Source organism: Sminthopsis crassicaudata, chromosome 5 (assembly GCF_048593235.1).
Source record: "Sminthopsis crassicaudata isolate SCR6 chromosome 5, ASM4859323v1, whole genome shotgun sequence".
In the NCBI taxonomy this organism is placed as follows: domain Eukaryota; kingdom Metazoa; phylum Chordata; class Mammalia; order Dasyuromorphia; family Dasyuridae; genus Sminthopsis; species Sminthopsis crassicaudata.
The window spans coordinates 187,427,854-187,438,912 of record NC_133621.1 but is presented as its reverse complement, the minus strand read 5'-3'; the positions used below and the strand labels follow the sequence as shown (position 1 = coordinate 187,438,912).

General features: G+C 48.1%; 2 protein-coding genes across 2 annotated transcripts in view; both read right to left on the bottom strand.

The window, feature by feature from the left end:
* Nucleotides 1-587: 587 nt before the first annotated feature.
* On the bottom strand, nt 588-5,359 carry GAPDH (glyceraldehyde-3-phosphate dehydrogenase). Its single transcript, XM_074266750.1, has 11 exons — nt 5,255-5,359; nt 4,709-4,764; nt 2,654-2,753; nt 2,450-2,556; nt 2,278-2,368; nt 2,043-2,158; nt 1,825-1,906; nt 1,469-1,620; nt 1,281-1,359; nt 994-1,175; nt 588-857 (listed from the first exon to the last, which is right to left on the bottom strand). The coding sequence occupies exons 1-11, from the start codon at nt 5,342-5,344 to the stop codon at nt 788-790; spliced, it is 1,125 nt and encodes a 374-aa protein (XP_074122851.1). The 5' UTR covers nt 5,345-5,359; the 3' UTR covers nt 588-787.
* Nucleotides 5,360-10,724: 5,365 nt separating this feature from the next.
* NCAPD2 (non-SMC condensin I complex subunit D2) overlaps nt 10,725-11,059 on the bottom strand; it is a 37,260-nt gene continuing 36,925 nt past the window's right edge. Inside the window, 1 exon segment of the mRNA XM_074266740.1 lies at nt 10,725-10,966. Within this exon segment, the coding sequence (XP_074122841.1) occupies nt 10,845-10,966 (122 nt within the window). The 3' untranslated portion in view covers nt 10,725-10,844.

Here is an 11,059-nt window from a genome sequence, read left to right as displayed (position 1 = left end):
CTTTGGGACCAGGGAGATTATGCCCATTTTAGGGAGAATGAGAGACCTGGGTTCTCAAACTTCCTTGGCTAATTTTCTCAATTTTAGAGGAATGAATTCACTAGAGGTACCTAGCATTACTCAATCTTTGATTCTGTCAGTTTAGGAAAACGTTGGAGCAATTGAGCCATATATTTATATTGTTTTTCTGGTTGGCCAGTTTGAATAGTGTTAGTCAACAAAGTCAAACCATCCTTATTCCAGGTTTCTTCACTATATCAGCAGATGGGCTCACTAAATTGACTACCAGGTGATTGACTTCAGAAATACTGTAGCCCCTCGCACACTGCTATCATTCTTAAGACTCAAAGAACACCTCTATTTCTAACCTTATTCACAAATATTTTGTTACTGGTAAGGCTGGATCTATCTAGGAACAACAGCCTAGAATCCTTTATATTCATTCTTGTGCTATTTTTGATCTCTCAGTATGAAAACTGATACTAGTTACTATCCTTTATACTAAAAACCGATCAATCTATAATCTATATTTAAGGGAAAGTATGTAGAAGGCACTTTTCCAGAAAAGACAAAGTGGACAATAAACACACTGAAATAAGATGACTTTATTGATGGTACACAATATAGGACACTCTAGGTTTCTCCCCCTTACTACAGGGGTGGCTGTAGGACAATGTTGTGAATGGGGCATGGAATCCCCAGTATATGAACATAGGTTAGGGATGTGGGCTCCCCAGTGGTGGAACAACTTTTTTTGGCTGGGGATGAAGATCCATGGCTTCCCACTTTACTCCTTGGAGGCCATGTAGACCATGAGGTCCACTACACGGTTGCTATAACCATACTCATTGTCATACCTAGGAAGAGACATACAAAGGAAAGGTGAGTCTATAAAAAGCTTAGGAGGGCAGCTACAGTGTCATACCTATTGTGGTGAGCTGCTTAAACCCCTCTTTCCAACTCCACAAAATCCATTTTCCCTGTGCTACATACCAGGAAATGAGCTTGACAAAATGGTCATTGAGGGCAATGCCAGCGCCAGCATCAAAGGTGGAAGAGTGGGTGTTGCTGTTAAAGTCACAGGATACAACCTGGTCCTCTGTGTAGCCCAAGATGCCCTTCAAGGGTCCTTCTGATGCTTGCTTCACCACTTTCTTGATGTCATCATATTTGGCCTAGAAAACAAAGAACAGTAGGGGCTCAGGATTACAACTCCTGTCTGGTTCCATCTGTAACACAGGCAGGGACTCCCAATCCCCTTTGTCCAACGCCACACTTACAGGTTTCTCCAGGCGGCAGGTCAGATCCACTACGGATACGTTGGGAGTAGGAACTCGGAAAGCCATGCCTGTGAGCTTTCTGCAGAGGATAAGGTATGGTGAGTGTAAAAAGGAAACCAACTTCCTGCTGGCTACCGCCTCCCCCCATGCCCTCTTTGACAGAGAAAAAACAACGGTGATTCTCTTACCCGTTCAGCTCAGGGATGACCTTGCCTACAGCCTTAGCAGCTCCAGTGGAAGCAGGGATGATGTTCTGAGCAGCACCACGCCCATCACGCCACAGCTTGCCGGAGGGGCCGTCAACTGTCTTCTGAGTAGCAGTGATGGCATGAACTGTGGTCTGCAGCAAGAAGGAAGGATCAGGCCAGACCCAGGGCCCTGGTCCATTACCACTACTATTTCACTGCCAGAATCTTTTAGGGTGAAGTGATGACCCCTCCCCAAAACTGGCCATTTGGGGCCATCAGAACCCCATAGAGCTTCTGTTGTAAAATGAGAAGGGAAAAGGGGCCCAAATTTTCATCCTCCAGGGTTATGTCCATACCATGAGTCCTTCCACAATGCCAAAGTTGTCATGAATGACTTTGGCCAAGGGGGCCAAGCAGTTGGTAGTGCAGGAGGCATTGCTGAGGAAGGAAAGAGAAGTCAGAGGGAGACATCATGCCTGAAATTTCATCCTTTTCCCCGTGCAATTAATGAACCTTCCTCCAACTCCCTTCCCCAGGCCAGGCCCACTTCAATTCTTGAATTCAGCCCACTCACCTGACAATCTTAAGGGAATTATCGTATTTCTCATGGTTCACTCCCATCACAAACATGGGGGCATCAGCAGAAGGTGCAGAAATGATGACACGCTTAGCTCCACCCTTCAAGTGAGCCTAAGGCAGGGGAAAGGAGAAAGTGACAGAGGCTGGCCCCACCCTTCCTGGTAACAGGCCAGTCTCCCCAAGGAAAGGCCTTCACTCAAGAGTGGAGCTGGCCCCCCCCTTCTACTCACCCCTGCCTTCTCCATGGTGGTAAACACGCCAGTGGACTCCACAACGTATTCGGCTCCAGCATCTCCCCATTTAATGTTGGTGGGATCCCGCCTACCAGAGGGTAAAGAGGCAATGATTTCCCATGCTCCTTGAATCTCCCCAAACCCAGTGTCCCACCCCGCCCACACTTACTCCTGGAAGATGGTAATGGCCTTTCCATTGATCACCAGCTTTCCATTCTCAGCCTTGACAGTGCCATTGAACTTGCCATGGGTGGAATCATATTGGAACATATAAACCTAGAGTGGTATCAAGGATGTGGGAAGAAGCCTCAGACACTGCAGATACGGCTACGCCCACCCCTTCCCTTGCTCCCCCCCCCAGCATGACACCTACCATGTAATTAAGGTCAATGAAGGGGTCATTGATGGCCACAATGTCTACTCCGCTAGAGCAGAAGGCAGCACGGGTCACCAGGCGTCCGATACGGCCAAATCTGGCAGAAGGCAGAAACAATGAGTAAAGAATTGGGGGGTACGGTGGGGGGGTTCTAGGCAAATCTATTCAGGAAAATGGTTTTCTAATTAAGTGAATATAATATAGCCAGCTTCAGAGTCAGGAAGATTTAGCTCAAGTGCCATTGATATAAACTGGCTAGAAAGCTTGGGCAAGTCACAACCTCAAGCTATCAAAGGTTCTTCATTTGATTGTTCTACTAATGGAATCAGATCCAGTTCCTATCTTTTACCCTAATGGATTCCTCAGCCTTTTTTAATAGGCCTGCAAACATACTTTGGACATTCCTGTCAAGCAGGCTGGGCATAGTTTAAAACCCGAAAGGTAAAGGGTTGTTCTATTATATTGGGTATTAACTTAGCCCTTCCCCCATCCTTTGACAATCTAGGATCTTTTAATGTATCCTTGAGGGAAAAGCGCCACAGAAGCAGTACATGTCACTTACTGCTCAGGCACTGTGAACATAGATACTTTGGATCTGCCAGGATCCAACCCCCAGCCAGTTTCTTGGCTTCCAGCTCCCAGAGGTTGAGGATTTCAGAGCCAGAGTTCAAAGTGCAAGTTTAAAGGTTAGCAATTAATCCCCCAAAGGGTAAAGCTCCTCCTCTCTTCCTCTAAAACAAGCAATGACACTTTTTCAATACCTAGTCTTGGCTTCTCTCTCATCCACGGCCTAAGTGCATTACATTTTGCCACTTGAGATCTTTGGGGAGGCTTTCTTTCCTGCCTCAATACGAGAGATTTCACAGTGTTGTATATAAGAGAAAATAAAGCTAGGTTCCCTGACTAAAGAAAGGTCAGGCAGTTATATTTAGCCTCAGGGTGGGGTAAGGGAGATCTGGTTTCTAGGAGCCAAAATGGAGAGGCAGGGTTCCTAGGAGTCACAGACAACCTAATCCTCAAGCTGACCTTTAGAGGGCTGGCCTCTGAGGCAAGACTAGCTCCGGGATGGATGGGAAAACCCAACAGATATATGGGTGCTAAGGCAAGAAATGAGATGGATGCTATAGGAGAGTTTTACAGTGGAAATTTTCCTTTCTAGACATTCATGACTCAGCATAAGGCTAGAGCCACCACACCCACAAATCACTTTGGGAGGAAGGGGTGCTCAAACCCTAAATCACATGGAAATGAGACGGGGGCGGGATTTTGGGGAGGCTAGCTTCTTTTTAAATTTAAAATGAAACTCGATGATTCTATTATCTAAAGTCCCTTCCAGATTCTAGTCCTACAATTTAAAGGGCAGGATGGAGGGAGTGGGAAGCCTGAGACAGGCAGGGCAGGGAGCAGGTAGCTGATGGCAAAAGGAGAGGTCTCACCTGCCCCATCCCCCAAGCAGGAAGCGGATGAGTCAAGCACAAGGAGTGGAGAGATGAGGATCTGAGTGAGGATCCCAGTGAGGATCCCTAACGGTTGCTCACTCATTTCCTTCCCTATTACAACATGGCTACCCGGCTGACCCACAAGAAAGGCGCCCTCTCCCTGAAGTGAGGTGAATTAGTCAGGGGAAAGCAAAGTGCTAATGAAGGGGGAGGGCAGGAGCCCTTCCCCCATCCCTCTTCCCCCCCCCACCTCCCCCTCACGTGGCCCGGGAGGGCGGGAAAGGACAGAGGCGATCCTGGGGAGAGAAGCTCGGGGAGATTTCGGCACCCCGTAGCAACAGCTGGGACAGCTGCGTGGGGAAGGGGACGGGGGCGGGGAGAAGATGGAGGGGGTGTTAGCACCGGGGCAGAAGCCCTGGCAGAGCTCAAGCCTTTGACCTTGGAGTCTCCTTGGAGGCTGCACCTGCCCCACCTCCCGGGGTCTCAGACCGCAGCTTACAAAAAATCCAATAAGCGGTCTCGTGCCCACGGCTGGGATAGGCTGCAGGAGCCTCTCGGGGTTAAAGCGGCTTATTAATCCCCTCCCTCGGAAGGCCGCCCGGATCCCACTCACCCATTGACTCCGACCTTCACCATCTTGTCTCGGGGATGTTCACAAAGCAGCGGATCCTGGGGGTAGAGAACGCGGCCGAGTCAGGACCCGCGTCCCTCCTCTCCGCCCCCCGCCCGGGGCTCCCTCCTCCCCCTCCCCCATCTCTTACAGCACACCTAGCCGTCTCCAAGGGCGTGTGTGGGGTAGGATCTCCCGGAAACCGGGTAGCGGGACTGCCCCCTCCCCCGCGGCTGCTCTTTCTCCTTCCCGGGGATCAGCTTCGGCGCCACCCCCCCATTCATTCCTCCGCGTTGGGGATGCGCAGGGGAAGGGAGGACCCCCGGCCTCCATCCTCGCCCTCCGCAGCCTCACGTCCCCGTGTCCGTCCTCACCCCTCCCTCCTCCCACCCGCTGATTCCGGAACAGCTCACGCCAAACACCTCTTCTTTTCTGACTGCACCCTTGTCTCCCCTCAAAGAGGGAAGGGAGCGAAGGCGCGCATCGCAGCACCCCCCCCCCAATCCGACCCCCACCCCCCCCAGCCCTCGGTTCCTCCAGAGAGTTTACCTGGCAGCGAGCTTGGAAGAGGAGCTGAGAGCGCAAAGGGAGGAGCGAGCCGGCTTTTATAGAGCGCCGGACCACAGCCCCGCCTCTCATACTGCGCAACCAGTCCCGGGGCCGGAGAGCTGCAGCTACGTGCCGCCCTAAAGCTCCGAGCAGCTGCGGAGGTGCAAAGTCTCCCCTCCCCCCTCCCTCCCCCTCCCCTCTGCTCCCGACTCTCCACTTCTCCCCCCAGCTCCGCCTGCATTCTGGGCCACACTGGGCCGGAGAGTGCGCTGGGGGTGGGGAGGGGGTCAGGAAGCAGAGCTGGGCAGCTGCTGGAAAATGGGGGTGGGGGATTGGACACTAGGGCAGACTAGAGGAATCTGTGAAGAAGGGAAGTGATTGAGTTAGCCATAAGGGGACTGGGCAGTGGCCCTGATTGCTGGGAGGATGGGGGAGGGGCAGAGACTGTGGGATTCTGCACGTAGTGAAAAGCCTGCTTCTAAGGGCATGGCTTGAATTTGAGTCCGTGCATCCTCGAACCGGGGCTTTGTTACTGGATGTCCGAGGCCACAAAAGGCCATAGAGGCCCTCACGCGCACTCCGATTCCTGTCCCCCAAGCTTGGAGCGCTTTTCCCTTTCTCGCCCACCTTTGGCAAGTCCCTGGTTCCTTCTAGAGTCTCCTAAAGCACCGCATTCTTCTGCACGAGGTCTGCCCTGGGTCACGCAGCTACTATTGTCTTCCCCACCAAGGTTACCTTGTATCTGTTTTGTGCATGCTTGTATGTGTGCACGGTGTCTTTTCATTTAGAATATCTGTGAGAGCAGAGACTTTTTTTCACTTTTTAAATTTTTTCATCCCGGCCCGTGCTGATAATTGACATCTGGATTCAAATTCTGCCTCCACACTGTAATCTTGGGCATTTCCATAAATTCTTCAGATGTTAATTTCCATATCTTAAACTCAAATCTGGTTTCTGGCTGTGTGGTCCTGGGCTAATCACTCAATTCTTCTTACCTCAGTTTCCTCCTCTGTGAAATGAGCAAGAAGAAAATGGCCAACGATTTCAGTATCTCTGCCAAGAAAACCTCAAATAGGGTCACTCGAAGAGTTGGACTGGACTGAAAAACAACAGAAATGGGGCTAATCATAGTTTCACTACATGCCCCACTTTCTATGGTTACTTGGAGGGCATTTCTTTTTAAACATTTAGGGACAATTTAGGGAAGCTTTTTTTTTTTTTTTTTAAATAATAGCCTTTTATTTTCAAAATACATGCAAAGATAGATTTCAGCATTCACCCTTGCAAAACCTTGTGTTTCAAACTTTCCTTCTCTCCCACTCTTCCCCTGAAGTAATCCGGTGTAGGTTAAACAAATGCAATTTTTCTAAACATCTAGGAAATAATATTTTAAAAAAAAATCAGTGGGGAGCCAGACAATTAAGGCTGCCACCTGATTAGATGAAATTAAGACACAGGAAAAGAGACTCGGAGAAGCAAGGAGGAAGAGAAGGGGAAATTAGGGAAACTTTCCACACGTGGGAAAAGACATTGGATTTGGAATCAAGGACATGGGTTCTGGTCTTTGCTGTTTTTTTAATCCCTGTGTGACCTTGGAAAGTGAGTCTTTTCATCTACAAAAGGGTTTGTACTAAATGATTTTGAAGGTTTTTTCCAGTTTTAAGACCTGTATCAGCATAGGAAGTAAGAGAGCTGTCTCACAGTGGGAATGTGGCCACACTGGTGACTAAAGTCAGCCCTGTTCCCTTCCATCTCCACTTTGCATTTTCTTTTCTCCTTTTCTCCCTCTGGAGACCTACAAAGGCACCTCTCCTTCAGTCTTTACGGTAGTGACGAAGGAACAGCTGAGGAAAAGGCAGGGGTGGGGCTCCCCAGCCCCCATTTCCCACTCGGCTCTGGCCGCGCTGGTATCACAAAGGCCTTCGACCTCGGGGCTTCTTCCCTGGGACTAAAACGTGGGAGAAAAGGGAGGCTCCGGCTAGCTGAAGGCCACTCGAGTCTACCTTCAGGAGCAGAAGAAGCAGCCTGGAGGGAGAGTACATAATTCCGGCAGATTAAATCTAGCCCAGCCGGCATCATCCCAATGGCTTTGTTACTTTGCTACTGGGAGCCTGTGGCACTGTAGGGAGGTGGAGGAGGAGGAGGAGGGGAACATTATCTCCCCGGGAGGTGGAGGAGGAGGAGGGGAACATTATCTCCCCGCTTCCCTCCCCCCCCACTGCTCTGGAGTGGGAGCCTATCACCCTGGGTACAGCTAGGATGAGGAGGAAAGGCACAGGAAGGAGATTGAAGCTTTTGGAAACTCGGGAGGTGCCCAGTCCTTACTGAGAACACAGTGCCCTTTTCATGATGGGATCAGGGTGTGAGGTCCTCCTGGACTCGGGCTTCTTCTATCATGGGATGTGGAGGCTAGTTTGAGTCTGGAAGTCTCCTTGGTGTGGTGGCCAGAGATTGGTTCTGAGTTAAAAGGAGGCTATCAGACTTACAGAACATGGGTCCATTTCGGTAACGAGGCTAGCTGCTTCAGGAAAGAAAGGATTGGTCCTTTTATTTCTTTCTCTAGATCCCAACTTCCCCTTCAAAAGAAAGATTGCATCAAAATGGGGTGACTAGATGAGCCTCTATAAGCTCTGAATTCGGATTGTAATCACAAAGTCACCTTGGGAATGTGGCTAAGTGGGCTGGGAGAATGGAATCCTTTTGTTGCACTGAAAAGATAAGAAATGGAGATCCAAGGACTACAGGTTCATTGGTGGGGGGCATCCAGGGGGCTCTGCTGGTTTAGGGTAATTTGAGCTCCACCTCTACCCCTCTTGAAAAAGCCTGTGGCTAAATTTAGCTGAGTGATAACCTTTATTTTAAAGGTTAAGAAAGGGTGGTGGCGTTCAGCACTGACTCGCTGGTCCTGGGTATGTCCTGTCCTTTTCCAGAGACTGCTCCCATCTTCAGTAGCTCCTAAGGCCAGTTTGTATTCATGCTTGGCTATGGGTTCATGGATTTAATGAGGCATCGGCCAGAGAGGGAAGGGGGCGGGGTGCCTCTGTGCAAAGCAGAGACTGTTGCTTTTGCTCCTGTGGGAAAGTGGCAGAAACAAGCTTTGGGGAAGAGGAATACGTGAGCACATTCATGCAACCATGCAGCATGAAATGCAGGCAAAAAAATAAAACCTGCCTTAGAGAGATGAGAGCTTTTGCCACTGTAGCCCTTCAAGGGCACAGGCCGACTTTTCTCCTTACAGATGGCAACCCTGAGGACCTTAATGTCCTCCATTAAGTAACTGTTTTCATTCAGTCCTTCACTCCCTTCTCCTCCCCAGTCAGAGAGGGCGGCTCAGAGCTGGGGACAACTATCTACTGTTGTCACTTAATGAATGTCCCATGTCTCTCGGCAACTTGTGTTACAGATTGCCATAGATAGAACAAGCCGGATAGAGGCAAGCCATCTTCTCCCTCTTTATTGGGTGCTTCTTTGCCACCTTCAGACACACCTGTGTCCTTTAAAACTTTAATCTTTTAAAAACTGTCACTGTATAGGCACTCATCCTTGCCTCAAGCTGTCAATCCCTATCTTTCCTTTCCCAGACTAAATCCTAGATAATCTTTACCCATTGCTTTACTTTTCTCACTCCTCAGCCCTTTGAAGTGTGGTTGTTCTCTCCCTACATCAAATGGCCAAATCCTATTGTTTATTCACCTTCCTTATTGTTTCCACTGTTGACTCTCTTGTGACTATAAACTGTCTTCTGCTTCTCAAAACCACTCTCCTGGTTCTCCCTGAATGCTCCCTCCCTCTGCTGCTGTTTCGTCATCCATCATGTCTAACACACATCCTCAAGGCTTGGTTCGGGCCTTCCTTTTCTTCTCTACACACATTTTCCATGACATCATCAGCTCCCCTGGCTTTAATCAATACCTTTATGCTAATGATAAGAACTTCACATGCAGTTCTCATTCCCAGACTTCAGTCCACAACACCAATCTCCAATGTCCATCAGGACATTTTCAAACTGATTGTCCCATAGACACCTCAAATTCAAGCAAAAATGTTTTCTTCTCAAACCTACCTAAACCTTCCAAACTTCCTTTTGCCTAGTTTTCCAGGTTTGTAACCTCATGGTTACCCTCAATTCTCTCTTGACTCACGATTCTCCCCCATCCAATCCTCTTTATTCAAATAGCCATCACCACAGTTCAGGCCCTCATCATCTATTTATTTCCTGGACTTTTGCAATAGCCTCTTAATTAGTATTCCTGCCTCAAGTCCCTCATTACCTAGATCCATTGTGCACACTGCAGCCAATGTGATTTTCCTTTAATTGTAGAACCATGTTCTTCCCTACTCCATAAATATCAGAATTTCCTTGCCTTAACTTTTAAGTCCCCCACCTATCTTTCTAGACTCAGCATATATTACTCTCCTCTTTCCCATTCTATAATCCAGCCAAGCTGACCTCTCTACTCCTTCCATAAGATGCTTCCTTTCTGGAATGTATTTCTTCTCATCTCTGCCTCAAGAATTCTGCTTTTCCATTAAGATGAAATTTATGCAGTACATACAACACCTAAGTTCAAATTCAGTCTTAGAAATTCTTACTACCTCTGTGATTATGGGCAAGCATTTAACCTGTTTGCCTGAGTTTCATCTGTAAAATAAGCTGGAGAAGGAAATGGCAAACCACTTGATTATCTTTGCCAAGAAAACCCCAAAATGGTCAGACACAACAGAGCTTATGTAATTTCCTTCTACATAGGGAAGCCTCTTCTTAGTCTCAATTATATAAATGTACCCTCCCACCCCACCTTACATGTATTCTTGTATGGACTTAAACACGTACATCTTAAATAGGTGCATATTCTCTCCCCCAAGGGAAGATGGGTTCCTGGAGAGTAATATTGATGCACTTTGGATTTTATGTGTTGTGCCCAGCAAGGTGCTTGATAATACCATGGACAGTTAATGCTTATTGACTAAGGCTACAAGTAGTAGTTGACAGGCAAATGGCAGGAAATGTAGCTCTCCGGTCAATCTGGTAGCCCAAAGGTTATGAATCATGCATTCAGGAGCTATAACTCAAACCTTCTGAAAGCAGAAGAGTCCCCAATATAGTCAGATGCTCTGATCTTTCTACATTTGATACATGTTGGCTCAGGAGACCTAACCAGAGCAAAGAAGAAATAGGGAGAGTATTACCATTGCATCCCAGTAGGTGAGGGCACACTCTTAGCAGCAGCAGCTTTGTACCTTCAAAGTTAATGTTGAGTAGGTTGAAAGGAGGAAAACCATGATTTCTCAGAGGGGTCATGAGGCTTATTTGAGATTTCTATGACTCACTAGCCCCCCAGGACGTGTGAAGTCTTTCTCTGGTTCTTGATTATCCTTCCACTATGGCTCCCAGAAACAAAGATAAAGAGTTTCTAAAAGAAGAATCCCAACTTAAACCAAGGAAGGTGGTTAAGGAAAAATTCCTAGGTAGTACATAAAAGTTTTTTTATTTGTAAAAAATAAAATAAAATAAAGGCACAGGGAAACATATATTACATAGTGAGAAGAGCCAAACCTGGCTCAATTATTTCCACTGAGTCCCCTCTTTCTAGACCACAGGGATGGGAGGAGGGCGCCTTAATGCCTTTTGGCTGCGGAGAGATGCTCTTCGGATAGGGGTGGTCTTCTTAGGTGTCTCATCATCTTCCGTCATTTCTGCTGAGTACTCACCTGAAAGGGAAAAGAAGGCTGAAGCTGGACATAAAGACTGGGTCACTCAAAACAGAATGGCTACAGAAGAAGGGGATCTGAGACCTGACCCCG

What these genes read in the sequence shown, in the direction of transcription:
- GAPDH (XM_074266750.1), bottom strand. Translation starts at nt 5,344, where the DNA reads ATGAGAGGCGGGGCTGTGGTCCGGCGCTCTATAAAAGCCGGCTCGCTC. An exon ending in TCTTCCAAGCTCGCTGCCAG is followed by an intron (nt 4,765 to 5,254) that starts GTAAACTCTCTG and finishes CTCTACCCCCAG; the next exon opens with GATCCGCTGCTTTGTGAACA. An exon ending in AATTCCCTTAAGATTGTCAG is followed by an intron (nt 1,907 to 2,042) that starts GTGAGTGGGCTG and finishes TTCCTTCCTCAG; the next exon opens with CAATGCCTCCTGCACTACCA.